General features: G+C 41.9%; 1 protein-coding gene across 3 annotated transcripts in view; it reads left to right on the top strand.

Annotated features, from left to right (window-relative positions):
* Positions 1–13,752, top strand: part of LOC124363186 (eukaryotic translation initiation factor 5B) — a 120,587-nt gene extending 106,835 nt beyond the window's left edge. For 2 of the 3 annotated variants that reach the window (XM_046818338.1, XM_046818336.1), the window contains 2 exons: positions 6,298–6,411; positions 13,282–13,752. In XM_046818338.1, coding sequence (XP_046674294.1) covers positions 6,298–6,405 — 108 coding nt within the window. In that variant the 3' untranslated portion in view covers positions 6,406–6,411; positions 13,282–13,752. Of the gene's footprint in view, positions 1–6,297; positions 6,412–12,657; positions 12,714–13,281 lie in introns of those variants that run through there. The other variant, XM_046818337.1, reaches the window with a different exon arrangement.
* Positions 13,753–20,560: the final 6,808 nt, after the last annotated feature.

Raw genomic sequence — 20,560 nt, 5'->3', positions numbered from 1 at the left:
TCCTGTCTGAGGATGTGATGCTGAGGTCGCCACAGCAGTCGCCCTTCTGGCAGTCGGAGGAAGTCAATATCGTCCCTGATGGTTGGGTGCATCGATAGTTGAGTCGGAGCGGTCCTCAGTCCTGTCTGAGGATGTGATGCTGAGGTCGCCTCAGCAGTCGCCCTTCTGGCAGTCGGAGGAGGTCAATATCGTCCCTGATGGTTGGGTGCATCGAGAGTTGAGTCGGAGCGGTTGTCAGTCCTGCCTGAGGATGTGATGCTGAGGTCGCCTCAGCAGTCGCCCTTCTGGCAGTCGGAGGAGGTCAATATCGTCCCTGATGGTTGGGTGCATCGAGAGTTGAGTCGGAGCGGTTGTCAGTCCTGCCTGAGGATGTGATGCTGAGGTCGCCTCAGCAGTCGCCCTTCTGGCAGTCGGAGGAGGTCAATATCGTCCCTTGATGGTTGGGTGTATCGATAGTTGAGTCGGAGCGGTCCTCAGTCCTGTCTGAGGATGTGATGCTGAGGTCGCCACAGCAGTCGCCCTTCTGGCAGTCGGAGGAGGTCAATATCGTCCCTGATGGCTGGGTGCATCGAGAGTTGAGTCGGAGCGGTCCTCAGTCCTGTCTGAGGATGTGATGCTGAGGTCGCCACAGCAGTCGCCCTTCTGGCAGTCGGAGGAGGTCAATATCGTCCCTGATGGCGTGGGTGCGTCGATAGTTGAATCGGAGTGGTCCTCAGTCCTGTCTGAGGATGTGATGCTGAGGTCGCCACAGCAGTCGCCCTTCTGGCAGTCGGAGGAGTCAATATCGTCCCTGATGGCTTGGGTGCACCGATAGTTGAATTCGGAGTGGTCCTCAGTCCTGTCTGAGGATTTGATGCTGAGGTCGCCACAGCAGTCGCCCTTCTGGCAGTCGGAGGAGGTCAATATCGTCCCTGATGGCTGGGTGCACGATAGTTGAGTCGGAGTGGTCCTCAGTCCTGTCTGAGGATGTGATGCTGAGGTCGCCACAGCAGTCGCCCTTCTGGCAGTCGGAGGAGGTCAATATCGTCCCTGATGGCTGGGTGCGTCGATAGTTGAATCGGAGTGGTCCTCAGTCGTCTGAGGATGTGATGCTGAGGTCGCCACAGCAGTCGCCCTTCTGGCAGTCGGAGGAAGTCAATATCGTCCCTGATGGTTGGGTGCAACGATAGTTGAGTCGGAGCGGTCCTCAGTCGTCCTGAGGATTTGATGCTGAGGTCGCCACAGCAGTCGCCCTTCTGGCAGTCGGAGGAGGTCAATATCGTCCCTGATGGTTGGGTGCATCGAGAGTTGAGTCGGAGCGGTCCTCAGTCCTGTCTGAGGATTTGATGCTGAGGTCGCCACAGCAGTCGCCCTTCTGGCAGTCGGAGGAGGTCAATATCGTCCCTGATGGTTGGGTGCATCGATAGTTGAGTCGGAGTGGTCCTCAGTCCTGTCTGAGGATGTGATGCTGAGGTCGCCACAGCAGTCGCCCTTCTGGCAGTCGGAGGAGGTCAATATCGTCCCTGATGGTTGGGTGCATCGATAGTTGAGTCGGAGCGGTCCTCAGTCCTGTCTGAGGATGTGATGCTGAGGTCGCCACAGCAGTCGCCCTTCTGGCAGTCGGAGGAGGTCAATATCGTCCCTGATGGTTGGGTGCATCGATAGTTGAGTCGGAGTGGTCCTCAGTCCTGTCTGAGGATGTGATGCTGAGGTCGCCACAGCAGTCGCCCTTCTGGCAGTCGGAGGAGGTCAATATCGTCCCTGATGGTTGGGTGCATCGATAGTTGAGTCGGAGTGGTCCTCAGTCCTGTCTGAGGATGTGATGCTGAGGTCGCCACAGCAGTCGCCCTTCTGGCAGTCGGAGGAGGTCAATATCGTCCCTGATGGTTGGGTGCACCGATAGTTGAGTCGGAGTGGTCCTCAGTCCTGTCTGAGGATGTGATGCTGAGGTCGCCACAGCAGTCGCCCTTCTGGCAGTCGGAGGAGGTCAATATCGTCCCTGATGGTTGGGTGCATCGATAGTTGAGTCGGAGCGGTCCTCAGTCCTGTCTGAGGATGTGATGCTGAGGTCGCCACAGCAGTCGCCCTTCTGGCAGTCGGAGGAGGTCAATATCGTCCCTGATGGCTGGGTGCATCGATAGTTGAGTCGGAGCGGTCCTCAGTCCTGTCTGAGGATGTGATGCTGAGGTCGCCACAGCAGTCGCCCTTCTGGCAGTCGGAGGAGGTCAATATCGTCCCTGATGGTTGGGTGCATCGATAGTTGAGTCGGAGTGGTCCTCAGTCCTGTCTGAGGATGTGATGCTGAGGTCGCCACAGCAGTCGCCCTTCTGGCAGTCGGAGGAGGTCAATATCGTCCCTGATGGTTGGGTGCATCGATAGTTGAGTCGGAGTGGTCCTCAGTCCTGTCTGAAGATGTGATGCTGAGGTCGCCACAGCAGTCGCCCTTCTGGCAGTCGGAGGAGGTCAATATCGTCCCTGATGGCTGGGTGCACCGATAGTTGAGTCGGAGTGGTCCTCAGTCCTGTCTGAGGATGTGATGCTGAGGTCGCCACAGCAGTCGCCCTTCTGGCAGTCGGAGGAGGTCAATATCGTCCCTGATGGTTGGGTGCATCGATAGTTGAGTCGGAGTGGTCCTCAGTCCTGTCTGAGGATGTGATGCTGAGGTCGCCACAGCAGTCGCCCTTCTGGCAGTCGGAGGAGGTCAATATCGTCCCTGATGGTTGGGTGCATCGATAGTTGAGTCGGAGTGGTCCTCAGTCCTGTCTGAGGATGTGATGCTGAGGTCGCCTCAGCAGTCGCCCTTCTGGCAGTCGGAGGAGGTCAATATCGTCCCTGATGGTTGGGTGCATCGATAGTTGAGTCGGAGCGGTCGCCAGTCCTGTCTGAGGATGTGATGCTGAGGTCGCCACAGCACTCGCCCTTCTGGCAGTCGGAGGAGGTCAATATCGTCCCTGATGGTTGGGTGCGTCGATAGTTGATTCGGAGTGGTCCTCAGTCCTGTCTGAGGATGTGATGCTGAGGTCGCCACAGCAGTCGCCCTTCTGGCAGTCGGAGGAGGTCAATATCGTCCCTGATGGTTGGGTGCACCGATAGTTGAGTCGGAGTGGTCCTCAGTCCTGTCTGAGGATGTGATGCTGAGGTCGCCTTATTTCACCACAATCCACACGGGTCACTCATTTGTTTAGTTCTTAAATTGCCTTTCGTATCAGTGCTTCAATAATAAAATCTACACACCAGTTAACCGTATGTGTTGGGATAGTTAAGTTGCATGTGTTAAAATCTGTCACATGTTATGCTTGTACTACATTTTTTTACAAATGTATTTATTCTGCTAATTTCCTGTTGCCATCATAGTTACCCGTAAGACCAATGTAAAGATATTCGCCAACGCTTAGCCAAAACTCTATGGAATGACATGCACCATCATCGAACTCCGTGTTCCGCATATAGAAATAAAGTTTCGTACAAACTATACGAGTCAGTTCGTTTTCGAGATATGTACGGACAGACAGACAGACAGAAATGAAATTTGTCCATCTCCACGAGTGATAGGCTTCGCTAACGCACATTTTAATAAAATTAAATGTCGCCTCGAAAATAATTCTGGACCTGTTTCAATAAATCAGTCGTAAGTCTTGTACCTATATGATGGTTAAAATTAGCAAGAATATAGTTTTTTAATAAATGTTTTATGTATTAAAAGCACTATTTCTAGGCTCCAAAGTGTGGTATAACCTAATTTTAAACACAAATTGTATATTCTCGCTGTGACAAAGAACGAGGTAGCGGGTGGCTATGACGTCAGTAGGTCGTGCACGTGCCAGTGGTGACGTCACCACCCGATGGTACACGTGGGGTTCCATTCACCCTAACGCTACTGGGTCACCTACCCCCTGCCATTCTTCGCTTCTCCCGTGAATTACCGCCGATGCCATTGAAGACGGGGTTTTTATTCAAGCCTGTGTTGAGTTTCTATCGCAGGGAAACTTCCTTAATTACGTAGTTTCCAATTCAATTGATGGAACGGGAATTTAGTTACGGTATATCAAGATATAAACCAACCGTTAAAGTCATAATACCGGTACGTTGTGTATGTATAAATAAATATAATCGGTTGATATTGATCAAGGCTTCATGTTCCCTTCTAAATAACTCGCACTTAATATCATTTGCAAAGAATGATTTCGCAGCTGTATGAATGCTTATGCTTAAAGTATATAAGAGAGCTTTTATAAATACGTTATAACCGCATCACGTTCTCATTTTGCGCACTTTTCGTACAAACTGCAGGATTTATTACGTCTAAATATCCGAGTGAACTATTGTATGCTATATATATATATATATTTCTTGTGTGCGTGTGTGTGTCACTAACTCCTAACGACTGGACCGATTATGTCGAAAGTTTTTGTGTGTGTTGAAGGATATTCGAGAATGGTTTAGCTTTACCACTCTGTCCAATTTTAATTTTTTATTTAATTAATGTTTTATTTATATTTTATTTATGTTTTACCTTCGGTCCGGCAGACTGCGCTACGACACGTAATACAAAGTGAACTTATACTTAACTGCTGTTAATACTTTCAACTGAAGTTCATCAAAGAGGCAAAACATTTGTTTACATTTAAAATTTAGAAAATTATTATTTTAAAGTGCTTGATCAGTAGTGTAATGCAGATTGCATGGAAGGCGTTATTGCCTAATTTTAAACTTAGATTGCACCAATGATCTATCAACTATCTAATGCAATGAAAATACTATGAAACGCTGTTATAAAACCCACCTCATTGTACAAAGCCGTGAATGTTTGCGCATAAGGTAATTTAATTTCGTTAGATCGAAATATAATTCTGGAAATATCTTAGACAGACAATTAGTTTTAACAGACCGAATTTGATTCTTTTTATTCTAATTAGTTTATCGAGAATCATCCATATAAAAACACCTAGCAAACACCACGAAAGATATAGGCAGGAATTATGGTACATACCTTCGTAATGGGCCCAAGAGGCTCACGAAGGAACGACTATTAATTATCTCAAGAATGTTTAAAATGTGATAGAAAATGAATACGTGAATATAGTGTAATGTCTTTCAAGAGGAAATTGCGTGCGAAGCCGCGGGAAACTGCTAGTATATAATATATTAAAAATACGAATCTTGTCACCGATTTCTCTACGTGGTTTTTTTTTATTTTAAGCAGCTAATGATGATATGATAGGTAAAACGTTTTAGGAAATGACTGGAAAATGACAGGGTTTAGAACAAAACCTTGTGGCACCTCTTATTATTAATATCTGATCCAGTTATAGTAGACAGTGACAGTGTAGTCTGTAGACAGGCCAGCCCAACCCACTGTGTGAATGAAAGGACCTCTTGTCCTGTGTTGGTGTGACAGAACACTCTGTGTAGGCTAGCCGGTCCTGCCTACTGACACTCACTCACACCTTACACTCACCACCAACCACACCAACCATTTCATCATTACCATTCCAACTTATTTTTACAACCATTCATAGTTCTCGTGGGGCTGGGAGGAAAAATCGTTGTTGTTTATAATATGCAAAACACGTTAGGAAAATCGTTTCTGATTTTGTGCTTACTGCTCACCTCTAAACTACTCTACGATCACAAGCGACTGCACCCTCTAATATGTGGCAATGAAATCTTCAGAGTTTTTGTACGTGTTCATAGTTCTATCCACGATATGGAAATGCTCTGTAATTTAGTTATTAACTGTTCGTTTCTGTTTGGCAGAGGATACTCAAATATTTAGTACTGTACCTATTTATAACCTTTAATAATTGCAGATTTAGTTTTCAACTGTTTATCTCCAAAATTAGGCGATGCTCAGGTATTTAGACCCTACCCTTCATCTCCACGTTTACCCCTTTTCCTCGGTTTATCCTCACGTTCACTACTTCCTACTGTTTATCTCCAAGAAAAGGGAGTGCTAAGGTATTTAGAGCCCACTTATAATCTCCACGTTCAGTGCCTTCCACTGTTAATCAGGCAATGCTTAGATAACGTTTCATCTCTACGTTCACTACTTTCCCCAGTTTATCTCCACGTTCATTACTTGCTATTGTTTATCTCCAAGATAAGATAATGCTCAAATATTTAGAGCCCACTTTTCATCTCCACGTTCACTACTTTCCAAAGTTTATCTCCACGTTCACTAATTACTATTGTTCATCTCCAAGACCAGGCATTGGCCAGATATTTAGTATCCAGTATACATCTCCACGATCAGTAAATACTCGCGATGTAGTAACTACCGACCGTCTTCTCGCTCTCATATATGTGTTGTGTTCTCAGATAAGTCGACAATCAATAGACGCCTGCAAGGACTACTTCAGAGACGACTTGCTCAAGACTGACTGGCAACTCATGGTTGAGCTCAAGAAGCTCTTCCAGATCCTTTAATACCAGGTGAGCTATTCAGAATTGATGTAAGACACTAGGCCTCTATTTATTACATAAATCCTCCTTCAGAATTGTGTAATGTACTCGTAATGGTTTTCTATGGTTTCTAAATCTTGTAATATCGATTTACTATATACATAACGTAGCTACGGTGGGAAGAGTAGATTCAGTGCTACTCTGGGGTTCAGCTCCATTTCACCTTTCACTTAGTGCAGCTTGAGTCCTGGAGTCTGCAGTCCACGTCCGATTGGAGAGATCCAAAAATGTCGGTGACAAAGACGTCCTCCTGATGTAACAAAGAGGACACAATGTTCATGTAGATCACATTAGATGGATGCTGGTAAACGAGACATACGTATTTTGTAGTTTAGGTGTCTCTGGTGTCGAAATGATGGTGTTCGTTTCGTCGCCGATTTTTTTGGATCTCCAGACAGACGTGGACTCCATGTTGCAAGAGTCAAGTCTATGACAGCATCAGATTTCAGACGCTGCACTGAACGGAAGATGAAATGAAGCTAAACTCAACATTCTGTATTTTAAAAGCACCACATCAAAGAAAATTTCCTGGTTCCTAATTGATTTTTGGGAAGGTCAAGATGCATACAATACCTACTTTGGATTAGAAATGCAACGGTAGGGTTTTACTCTTAGTTTTTTAGATTCACAAGAAGGGTAAACTTGAAAATTCAGTGCATCAATCAAATTTTGAGGACGGATGAAAATGTATTTTAAAGGCAACGAAGTCGTTGCACAGTTTACCGAACGCGTTCCGAGAATGAGTTGTAGAACTTGAACTACGCTGCTTGGGTCGGATCACAAATAATTAATTAGTTATCAAACAGGAGACGTAGACAGTCTGAGTGGTGGGCGGGGACGAGTGGGAGCAGCATTTAATGAGATTGTTGTCTGAATGACGAGCCTTGGCCTTGTGTATCCATTGATGCAGCTGCTGGCGGTGTAATAATTACAGTGCACTCGAGGCCTGCCGGTGCATCTTGTCCATATATCAGAGTTATGTTATAATTAAAGTAGCGCTGAACTTGTACTATTGTACTTTACGGACATTGTTCCGCGTGATCTAATAGAGTGTTTAGTACACCAGCCGGTATGCATGTTCTAGAAACCGCGCTAGGGTCCTTAGAGATTCTCAGAGTCGTTTTGTGGACTGTCCGTCTGTCTAACCGTCGTGATAGAAAGGTCGTAGCGACATGAAACTCGACACATATGTCCTCTTGATGCAAGTTACAACAGTATTGTTTTTTGGGTTAATAGATCAGTATTATAGGTAAAATAAAATTCTAACATTGTTTTACTGGTTTTAAGGGCAACCACGGTCTTATGCTAAATCCTCGATTATTGTATCCACGAGTAAACAAAGTTTTTCTTTCCCCACTTTACCCTTGGTGATTTCTACAGGGTAAATAAAAAGTCAGGAATCCCCCTCAACGCTGTGTATTTATTTTTGTATGCTTTTCAAAATGAGGTATTACTTTCGATGTGGTTACATTAACAAAATTTTAGTTGCTCCCAAAATCCCGTATTTTTGGGGACACAACAATTTTCTAAATTACCAAATGAAACTTTCCATATTGCACCACCATCCAAAGTATATCTCCTTATATAAACTTGCAATAAAGAGACGGGTCCCGATTTTTAATTTGCCTTGTATAATATTGCGTACTCCTGGATTGTAAATTTCATATCTTGTTAGATATACATGTTGTACATATGTTAGAGTTCCTAAGGTAACGAACGTGTAAAGGCGTTTACAGTCATGTCAGTATTTAATTTTAAGTTTAGCTCCAGTTCACTTTCCTTTTATTGCAGCGACTGGTGTCTGACGCTGTCTCAGACTTGACTCCTGGAATCCTGGAGACATGTTCGTCTGAAGAGATCCAGATGTTCGTCTGATAAGAAAGTCGACGACGAAAAAGCTTAAAACGAAACATTATATCGATGTCGTAACGATGTAAATGTTTCGTTTTGAGCTTTTTCGTAATCAACTTTCTTTGTATCCCTTCAGACGAACATGACTCCAGATTCCAGGAGTCAAGTCTTGAGACAGGGTCAGATACCAGACTCTGCAATAAAAGGAAGGTGAACTGGAGCTAAACTCAAAGTTCAATTGAATCAACCCTTTCTACCATAGCTACGTTATGTCAGTATTGTCTGTAATCGTTGTGTAAGGCAGAATTTTGATGTTGAGGGGGGAGTCAGGGTACAGGGCGTTCAGGGGGGGGGTTCCACTTGCGTAACTCTGTCTGGCGTTATAGCAGTAGGGCTGAATAGTAAACTGTAAGCCGCCATTTTGGTATTTTATAGTGTACCTCTAATGGAACCTACTTTTGTAATGTGTCACCCACACCTAGCACATTATCTTGTTAACACATAATATGTAAGTGGGGCTGACCTTACAGCCCACTGAACAAATGCGTTGACTTGACCGATTTTGATCCGGTTTCGTTTTTTCTTAGAACCTTTTCAGGCGAATTCCAAAAAATGTTTCCTTTCAAGATGGATCAGGGATGCTACAGGTCAGGGAAATCAGGGAAGTCAGGGAAAAGTCAGGGGAAAAAACAGGACTGGAAATCAGGGAAATGTCAGGGAATCCGGTCTCAAGTCAGGGAATTTCATTATTGGACTTCTGTAGCAACCCTGTGGATAGGCACTTGTAAACTTATATTTTGTGGAATTTGTCATATTATTGTATGACTATATATAGACGCGCGCGCGCGCACGCACACTCACACACATGTACCTTGAATTATTTCCACCTTTAAAACTTGAAACTTCTGACCCTCCATTGTTTTGTAGGTGTATTTTCTCTGTTAGAGGGAACATTTGTATTTATAACATGTCTGTCCTTTCCCGAATAAATCTTGAATTTGTAGCGTTGTGATACGTACAGTAGCCCGTTTAAAATAATTTAGATTGTAATTTGAATATTGTATTCCAACATGGATTCTGGTTTTACGGAAACTGGCACACAGCTAACATGCTATTTTGAAAGCAGTTTAGTTAACCCTTAAGTAAAATGTGAATGGCAGTAATGCATTTTACAAAATAATCAGGTTAAGTTTGTTTATTTATGTATTGAATTATTTGCTTTTAAATATACGTAATTAATTATATCAACTGGTATTCAAGTAAATACTAAACATAATCTGAGCTGAAACTTTTAATAAACTTAAAAATATACTTATACAATCTCCTAGTTAAACTGTATATTTAGGGGTATATCATCTAAAAACCTGACGATGCTACATAACATTTAAAACTACTAGTAGTCCAAAATTGTTCTTTTATGAAGATTTTGGGAACCTTTAATTAGAATTATACTAATTGCTATTGCTTCTGAGTGTAAAATCTTGCAGAGGTCACCATTTTCCTTTGCAATTAAAGTAGTTGCACAAGAGTGAATATTAATGTGACACACCACCCTCTCTGTTCCTGTAAAGTGACAAATATCATTTTCATAATTGACAGCAGTAATTCAATCAGACCTTGCTCGTACCTGTTACTTACTTGAATTAATTAATTAATTAATTATCACCTCCTAAGATAGTCACCACTCAATCCACATATCGAATATCTCGTACTTGTAAAGAATGGCGGCTCGGAAATAGATTCTGAAAAAATTCATTATAAATTATGGATCTATTTAGTTTGCATGTTGTGTAGCCAATCCTTGCTGACTTTCATATACGAAGCCTCACCCAGTAACGAGGTTTTGTATTCTGCGGGAGCGTAATTTACCTTTTATTACAACAATTGGGGTTGGGTGAAGTTCCTTATCTTATCTTATCTACTAATGCCTCCTCTCCGCCATCATTCCGGAATGCGGCAGCAGTCCCGCACTGATGGCGACGAAAGCAAAACATCCATCGCGATAGTGGCTGTCTACCACGTAACAGGATAAAACTGTCGAGAGTCTTGATCACAAGTTGCTGAGAGAGAACAATTCAATATTATAATATACAGGGTGTATAAAAAAGGTTGTGCTGGCTATGCATTTTCAAATTTTGTGTGTAATTCTGAGCTAAAAATTAAGAAAAACTTGTTTCCAATTTTAGCTTCGTTTAGCCGCTAGCTGCCATTTTTTATTTTGTTATTAACAAATTATTATCTCGAAAACTAGTTAAGCTAAAGAAACCAAATTTGGCACATGGGTTTGAATAGGTAAGAGGAAATATATAAAAAAATGTTTTGATATTAACAAACTGGCGTCTGTTAAAAATGTTTAAAGTCAAACAACAGAAAACTAGTATAGTTATAAAAAAGTACTAGACATTAACTATTTGGAAAATTTTATTACAATTGCAACGGTTCATTTTCGAGGGAATTTTTCAAAACTACTGGTTTTTGTTGTTGTTTGGCTTTAAAAACTTCCAACAGACGCCATTTTGTTAATATTGAAGAAAATAACACAATTATTTCCTCATTTGGTTTCTCTAGCTGAACCAGTTTTAGAGATCATAATGTGTCAAAAAAATACAAACGGCGGCTAGCGGCTAAACGAAGTGAAAATTGGAAAAAAATGTTATTCTTTATTATTAGCTTAGAATCGCACATAGAATCTGAAAATGTTTCATATGGCTATGGCCAGCACAGTCTTTTTTGTTACACCATCAATACAAATCTGTAGTGAAGTTTGAGTGGTTTGGTGAGGGATAACAAAACATTCCATAAACTTTGATTATTAATGTTTTGTGTCTTGAGTTTCATTTAGAAGTCAGTACTGACTGGTGATATGTAAAAAGTGTTCCTTGACTTTTACTAAGTGATTGTGTTGTGTTGCGCAGGTGTGGAAGGACGTCTGGCTTGATAGCTCGTTCATGATGGCTGCGTTTACCGACACCCCACATTCATTGACTTTTACTGAGTGATTGTGTTGTGTTGCGCAGGTGTGGAAGGACGTCTGGCTTGATAGCTCGTTCATGATGGCTGCGTTTACCGACACCCCACATTCCTTGACTTTTACTAAGTGATTGTGTTGTGTCTTTGCGCAGGTGTGGAAGGACGTCTGGCTTGATAGCTCGTTCATGATGGCTGCGTTTACCGACACCCCACATTCCTTGACTTTTACTAAGTGATTGTGTTGTGTGTTGCGCAGGTGTGGAAGGACGTCTGGCTTGATAGCTCGTTCATGATGGCTGCGTTTACCGACACCCCACATTCCTTGACTTTTACTAAGTGATTGTGTTGTGTTGCGCAGGTGTGGAAGGACGTCTGGCTTGATAGCTCGTTCATGATGGCTGCGTTTACCGACACCCCAAATTCCTTGACTTTTACTAAGTGATTGTGTTGTGTTGCGCAGGTGTGGAAGGACGTCTGGCTTGATAGCTCGTTCATGATGGCTGCGTTTACCGACACCCCACATTCCTTGACTTTTACTAAGTGATTGTGTTGTGTTGCGCAGGTGTGGAAGGACGTCTGGCTTGATAGCTCGTTCATGATGGCTGCGTTTACCGACACCCCACATTCATTGACTTTTACTAAGTGATTGTGTTGTGTTGCGCAGGTGTGGAAGGACGTCTGGCTTGATAGCTCGTTCATGATGGCTGCGTTTACCGACACCCCACATTCCTTGACTTTTACTGAGTGATTGTGTTGTGTTGCGCAGGTTGGAAGGACGTCTGGCTTGATAGCTCGTTCATGATGGCTGCGTTTACCGACACCCCTACATTCCTTGACTTTTACTGAGTGATTGTGTGTGTGTTGTGCACAGGTGTGGAAGGACGTCTGGCTTGATAGCTCGTTCATGATGGCTGCGTTTACCGACACCCCCCAAATTCCTTGACTTTTACTGAGTGATTGTGTTGTGTGTTTGCGCAGGTGTGGAAGGACGTCTGGCTTGATAGCTCGTTCATGATGGCTGCGTTTACCGACACTCTACATTCCTTGACTTTTACTGAGTGATTGTGTTGTGTGTTGTGCAGGTGTGGAAGGACGTCTGGCTTGATAGCTCGTTCATGATGGCTGCGTTTACCGACACCCCACATTCATTGACTTTTACTAAGTGATTGTGTTGTGTGTTGCGCAGGTGTGGAAGGACGTCTGGCTTGATAGCTCGTTCATGATGGCTGCGTTTACCGACACCCCAAATTCCTTGACTTTTACTAAGTGATTGTGTTGTGTGTTGCGCAGGTGTGGAAGGACGTCTGGCTTGATAGCTCGTTCAATGATGGCTGCGTCTACCGGCACTCTACATTCCTTGACTTTTACTAAGTGATTGTGTTGTGTGTTGTGCAGGTATGGAAGGACGTCTGGCTGATGGCTCGTGCAATGATGGCTGTGTCTACTGGCACCCCACATTCATTGACTTTTTCTGAGTGATTGTGTTGTGTGTTGCACAGGTATGGAAGGACGTCTGGCTGATGGCTCGTGCAATGATGGCTGTGTCTACTGGCACCCCACATTCCTTGACTTTTACTAAGTGATTGTGTTGTGTGTTGCACAGGTATGGAAGGATGTCTGGCTGATGGCTCGTGCAATGATGGCTGTGTCTACTGGCACCCAAATTCCTTGACTTTTTCTAAGCGATTGTGTTGTGTGTTGCACAGGTATGGAAGGACGTCTGGCTGATGGCTCGTGCAATGATGGCTGTGTCTACTGGCACCCCAAATTCCTTGACTTTACTAAGTGATTGTGTTGTGTGTTGCACAGGTATGGAAGGAGGTCTGGCTGATGGCGCGTGCCAATGATGGCTGTGTCTACTGGCACCCCAACATTCCTTGACTTTTTCTAATTGATTGTGTTGTGTGTTGCACAGGTATGGAAGGACGTCTGGCTGATGGCTCGTGCAATGATGGCTGTGTCTACTGGCACCCCAAATTCCTTGACTTTTTCTGAGTGATTGTGTTGTGTGTTGCACAGGTATGGAAGGACGTCTGGCTGATGGCTCGTGCAATGATGGCTGCGTGTCCCGACACCCCACGCGTGCGTCGAAACCTCCTTCACTTATTTTATAGATTTATTTCTATATTTTTGCGACCAATTGTATTCAAGAGTTTGCATCTCATAGATATGCGACAAAACCACTTTTTATATATATTGTATTTATTTTTGTTAAATATATTTGTCGAGTTATATTTGAATTCCGATACCTTGCGAATGGAGTTTGTGGAATAGGATCGCGTGGCCGCGCGCGTACGCGGTTTTGTGTTGCCAAGCAAAGATCTGCACAGATAAATCGCATATAATCTATGAATAAAATATTCTATTTGGCATAAAATCTTGAAAGTGTTTGTTAAAATGTTTTTAACAGAAGTAATTAATCGGTTGTTTACTAACATAAGAAACTATATGTTGGGGTTAAGTGGATCAATAAATAAGCTGATATCTGAATGTTGTGGTTTTGATTTTCACAGTTTCTTTCCACTTCCTTTTCCCTCGATTTGGGCAAGTAGGTTTCTTCAACATCAATGAAATTGTAACAACAAGAAATATATAAATATAAATATTCATCTTCACTTTTATGACTCCAACATTTTTCAAAAATCCCATGTGTTAAGTTTGCTAAAAGCTCTATTTCTTGTGCTAAGCAGTATTTCTTAGAAAAGGTATCTTACATGATTTACAACTAGTGGTTATTGTATTTTGGCATTGATAATTCTACTAAATGTTTCCATGTAATTGATTAACTTATTATACTGTAAATACAGTTCAAAATACATAATAAAAAATTACTTGCACAAAACGCTAAAATATTGGCTCTGTCTAAAGTGTTAAAAATGCTAGCTTAATTTTGTTTGTTAATGTAAATATGGGAGTATCCCTGATCACTTTGTCCACCAATCCAAGCCTCTACATTTAACAATTTCAGTACAGAGATTGTAAGTAATTAACCTAGTTTGTAATTATGTATTAGGTTAGTTTTTTACCTGAAGAAGAGATCAGATTTCAGATCTCGAAACGTAGTGTTACTGATTTATTGTTTCACTGAACGATGGCAAATGTCCGGAAAAATCCTGTTTCCTTCACAATCCTTCCATCGTCAAAAATAACCTTCGAACAAAGAACAGAGATTGTATTTTTAATTATAATTAAAATAGAGAAGGACACTCAAGATATTAACTGAACTCATATAATTGCAGATAAACAAAGGAATGTAAAGTTAATCAGTACTAACTGTAGTACTAAAATGTAAATTTTATTATACGAGTACTTCGGACTGAGGGTGTGAAAATGTGTTTATTAACCCTTTGAGTGCCGCAGCGTTTTGCTATATGGTATGCATAAAATGCCGAGCAAAAATGCCTGATTCTGCAAGGGTCTGGTAAAAAATTCATAACAAATTTATTTATTGGTAAAATGTCTTGGGGTTTTTTTTTTCAATAAATATATTTTCTTTATACATATAATACATTGATCACTTATTTAACTTTTTATACAAATAAAAAAAAATCATTAAAAAAAACCTTAATGAGCAAAAACTTTTAGTTTTTTTATTTTCACACAACTTAGTGTTATTGAAATATTTTATTTTTTCACTTTTGGTTATTCTATCTTATACTCCATTTAATCCTTTACAAAAAGACGTATAAACATTTTTTTTATACTTATAAATAAAGTTTGGAAAATAAATATGAAAATATGAACCACTACAAAACTAGAAATTTTCTAACCTAACCTAACACTCTGTGTATTGTCTACACTGATAATGCTTAAATCTAATGCCTGCTATACGAGATCTTCATTGTCGGCAATGTTTTTTACGGCTCATTGTTTATAAATATCACTGAACAAACACAAAAACAAAAACTATACAAACGTATTTAGTAAAGTACTAGATGCTTACGATCGCCGTAACTCGCGGCCATCATTGTTCTACTTACACACAGACTAGAACAACATACACAAACGAAATAATTTGAAGATACTAACACTACAAACCCATTTACACTTAAAAGCTTTCAATATCATTTGTGAAATAAACAGCAGCGCAAACAACACATGTGACGGATCGTCCGCGTAGCGGCCGATTCTAAACGCGTCTCACTTTACAACTGCGCCGTAAAAATCAGAATCTAACCAAAAATGCAACAAAACCTACATAAAAACTTACGTTGAAGCCTTTGGAATGCGTATGTATAGTCATTGAGCCAATTTAGATAAATACTATATAAAATATAAGCGTTACTGCAGAAGTCGCTAACAGCGATTCTGGCATTTCTTGCATATAATGCGGGATCGCTGACAGCGATGCTCCGGCACTCGAAGGGTTAAGGACTTTTTACACTACTGTGTACATAACAAAGTGAGTATTACTTTACAGTTATGAATTTATTCACAAAATTGTTCCAGTTTTACCATGCCCTATTAGATATAGACTAATAGATATTCAACTCAAAATGACCACCATTTTAATCTTGTAAAGTACTGTTAATACTATTGCAAAATTTAGGTGAGAGACTCTTTGAGGAAAACCTTATTGTATTGTTAGTAGGATTCTCTACAAACAGTGTATAAGCAATGATAAGTATTGATGCTGCCTATGTATAAATCTTAAGAAATATTATAAAAATTGTAATTTTTTACAATTTTCAAATTGTGTTTCTTCTCTGTAGAGAAAGCACAATCAGAATTATCTACAGAGATATTCTCTGTAGAGTACGTGATGTATCAGATACTGAGATAGATTATATGACTTATATGATTATATGATATTAGATGTAAATAGAATAGTAGTATCCCTACATTGTGAGTTTGTAGAGGACATCAAGATAGTCACAGACACCTGGTGGGGACAGTAAGCAAAGAAAATAATAAACAAACAGAAAATAAACATTTTAAACCTATATTATTGTTTACTATGTTGCAAGATCTCATTTAAATGCTTGCACATGACAAAATACATATTAATGTTCTCATTGTTATCACTAATAGTGAAACGATCTTGAATTTTTTTTTATAAAATCTTATATCTGAGTTCTTATAGTTCTGAAGCATTTTGCTAAATTACCTATGCAACTAAATAATGTTATGGAGTAAATTGTTGGTTTATGGTGGTGACATTGCTGTTTTAAGACAACACTCAAAATCTCTAATGTACAGCCAGCTGTGAAACACCGAATCCAGAGCGACTTAAAAAAGTTTGTTTACTTGTCCAAGTTAAAAATATTGCAAGGAATTCTAATTTTTGTAAATAGCAATCCTAGAGGAAGACATACGGATCTCCTGTAAACTAGATTGTGTTTAGTTTTTGTGTTCTTTAATGTAATGAGTCAAACTGTAGTGTTGCATAGTGCATAACGTAACCTTTCGAGGATGGAAATCTGTCCTCTTCGTCAGGTGAGAAGACAGTACATAAAAGTTACAACAAGCAAGTTAGCATGTTATTTTCTTGTTTTAATGCACATCTCCGTTATTTACTAACCTATGAATAAATTTAAAGTAAGTAGGCAAAATTGTTTGCATTGTAAGTACATGTAAATCTCATGTAAGAAATGAATAATATTTAAAATGTTACGGAATCTACTTACATCTTCCACTAAGCTGAAAGGAATATTTTGATATTTTGTTAAATTTTTGGTTTGATTTTGCAATGTTCTGTCCATGAATCTTAGAAGAGCACGTTTGTATTAAGCTCATTGATTCGTACACTTTCAAGGATATTTTGGGTTCTAGTTCATTTTTAAATGCACGATTGTATTTTTTTTTTTTTTTTTCTGGACATAATCTTTTCCTCTCAAGCATTTAAAATCGAACGTGTTGAAAAAAGACTATTATGGCAAGCAACATTTGTATGTATTTGTATTAATCCAAGAAGTGTTTTTTTTTTTTTTTTTTTATTATTTATGAATTTCCATTGCACGGCGACTTGACATTTTCAACAAATCACGGTTGGGTATGAACGGGTCGGTCTGTAACTCGGGAAAATGTCCAGATCGGAAGGGTTAAACTCGATTTCACACGGTTTAATAAAGCACTCTCGAGATAAATAAACGTCGGTCGGTGCGTCATCAGTTTCAGTCGTTACAGAAACAGTTTCTCATAAGTCTTCCACAAATGCGCCCAGCGCGGGCTAATCTGATTTATATGTGAGGAGGAAGTGGAAATACTCGACACGACTTCCGGTATAATTTCGAAACCAATCTCTGGTGTGAAGCCGTCAGTCAGTGAGTGCGGTGACGCTAAACATAGCACCGGACGTGGCTATGAGAGTCGCTGTCTGCGGTCATGGCTGCGACACAAGTCGTCCAGAGACATGAATGGGAGGCCACCGCCACTGTCTTATGTCGCTTGCTCGGTATTATATAAATCCGAGAGAAAACGTAAAATTTCTACCTAGACACAGTAACAACTCGTTGTGTATGAAGAAATATTGGTACTTTGGTGTTATACGGAGCCCACTCTGTCCCTATCTACTACTAGTTATTACGCAATATAAGTAGATCTAGATTGTGTTATACTAACATGTGTTAGTAGCAGTACCAAAAAATTAACCTTTACGAGCACTCACGTGGATCTGAGCTTGAATTTGGATACTATCTTGAGGATGTTTTCTTTTTTTCGCCATACCCATTCCGATCTGCATTTTTCAGACCTCAAAGCACGTGCTTCTGGGCCTTAGAGGTGCTTGGGCGTCACCTCGCACTTCCGGTAAAGGAAGAAAAATATCCTTCGAGATGGTACCCAAATTCGAGCTGAAATCACGTGAGAGCGTGAGGTTAACATTAACATTTCCCTACGTGCATAAGTATTTACCTACTTATATACAGTAGTGTAATAACGAGTAGTAGATAGGGACAGAGTGGCCTCCGTATAATACCGATATGCCAAAATATTACATAAATTTGGCAGATAGGCTTCGTTTTGTCACATTTGACGACGACTGCATGGCTTCAACTGTACTTCGCAATGAAAATTGCCTATAACTGCTTAGAAAAGTGCCTATTTGGAACGCCTACAATTTTTCGTATAGGGATAAAAAAAGACTGTTGCCTTCAAGGAATAAAAACAGCGATTATAACATTTAAATTAATCAAAACTAGATAGCTCCATAAAAGCAATTTTCAGGCTTTCTATATCAAAATAGTATTCCATTTTTTTGTAGAAATCGCAATAATAATGTTTCAGAAATGGTGCCTACCTAAGCCTAGGTTCACACATTTTGCAAATCTGCCACAAGTCGACACTGAAGCAGTGACATTGCCGCGAGGCGGCGAAGCTGTATAGGAGGGAGTACTAGTCGATGAATGGAGGGCAATCTTCAATGGCGCCTTTCACAATCTCGCGAGTGGGGTGAATGGGCGATCTTGATTAGACCCACACATTCGCGGGAAACGAGTACTGAGGCGTTTAATTGCTTTTATTGCGGGACACACATCGTCCTGGCTCTTAACAAATTCAGTTTACTAAATAAGTAAATTGGGTAGATGACTTGAAGACAGAATTGAAGGGGGCGATTGAGGCGGAAAGCCGGAGTCGTGTTGTACAGGGAGTAACACAATGAAGGTGGTTCCACGGCGTGCAGCGGGATCAATACTGTACTGGGGTTAAATCAATAAGTGGGTAGTTGACTGTCTCAGTCGTGAAGTAGTGGACAACTGAGGCGGGAAAGCCGGAGTCGTGTTGTACCAGGGAGTAACACAATGAAGGTGGTTCCACGGCGTGCAGCGGGATCAATACTGTACTGGGATTAAGATCAATAAGTGAGTAGTTGACAGTCTCAGTCGAGACGTAGTGGGCAACTGAGGCGGGAAAGCCTGAGTCGTGTTGTACCAGGAGTAACACAATGAAGGTGTTCCACGGCGTGCAGCGGGATCAAATGCTGTACTGGGATAAGATCAATAAGTGAGTAGTTGACAGTCTCAGTCGAGACGTAGTGGGCAACTGAGGCGGGAAAGCCGGAGTCGTGTTGTACCAGGAGTAACACAATGAAGGTGGTTCCACGGCGTGCAGCGGGATCAAATGCTGTACTGGGGTAAGATCAATAAGTGAGTAGTTGACTGTCTCAGTGGAGAAGTAGTGGACAACTGAGGCGGGAAAGCCTGAGTCGTGTTGTACCAGGAGTAACACAATGATGGTGGTTCCACGGCGTGCAGCGGGATCAATACTGTACTGGGGTTAGATCAATAAGTGAGTAGTTGACTGTCTCAGTCGAGACGTAGTGGGCAACTGAGGCGGGAAAGCCTGAGTCGTGTTGTACCAGGGAGTAACACAATGATGGTGGTTCCACGGCGTGCAGCGGGATCAATACTGTACTGGGGTTAGATCAATAAGTGGGTAGTTGACTGTCTCAGTCGAGAAGTAGTGGGCAACTGAGGCGGGAAAGCCTGAGTCGTGTTACACTGGGAGTAACACAATGATGGTGGTTCCACGGCGTGCAGCGGGATCAATACTGTACTGGGGTTAGATCAATAAGTGGGTAGTTGACTGTCTCAGTCGAGAAGTAGTGGACAACTGAGGCGGGAAAGCCTGAGTCGTGTTGTACACTGGGAGTAACACAATGATGGTGGTTCCACGGCGTGCAGCGGGATCAATACTGTACTGGGGTTAGATCAATAAGTGGGTAGTTGACTGTCTCAGTCGAGAAGTAGTGGACAACTGAGGCGGGAAAGCCTGAGTCGTGTTACACTGGGAGTAACACAATGATGGTGGTTCCACGGCGTGCAGCGGGATCAATACTGTACTGGGGTTAGATCAATAAGTGGGTAGTTGACTGTCTCAGTCGAGACGTAGTGGGCAACTGAGGCGGGAAAGCCTGAGTCGTGTTGTACCAGGAGTAACACAATGATGGTGGTTCCACGGCGTGCAGCGGGATCAATACTGTACTGGGGTTAGATCAATAAGTGGGTAGTTGACTGTCTCAGTGGAGAAGTAGTGGACAACTGAGGCGGGAAAGCCTGAGTCGTGTTGTACCAGGGAGTAACACAATGATGGTGGTTCCACGGCGTGCAGCGGGATCAATACTGTACTGGGGTTAGATCAATAAGTGGGTAGTTGACTGTCTCAGTGGAGAAGTAGTGGACAACTGAGGCGGGGAAAGCCTGAGTCGTGTTACACTGGGAGTAACACAATGATGGTGGTTCCACGGCGTGCAGCGGGATCAATACTGTACTGGGGTTAGATCAATAAGTGGGTAGTTGACTGTCTCAGTGGAGAAGTAGTGGACAACTGAGGCGGGAAGCCTGAGTCGTGTTACACTGGG

The sequence above is a fragment of the Homalodisca vitripennis genome, chromosome 5, assembly GCF_021130785.1.
Source record: "Homalodisca vitripennis isolate AUS2020 chromosome 5, UT_GWSS_2.1, whole genome shotgun sequence".
Taxonomy (NCBI): Eukaryota; Metazoa; Arthropoda; class Insecta; order Hemiptera; family Cicadellidae; genus Homalodisca; species Homalodisca vitripennis.
This window is presented reverse-complemented; position numbering and strand designations above follow the sequence as displayed.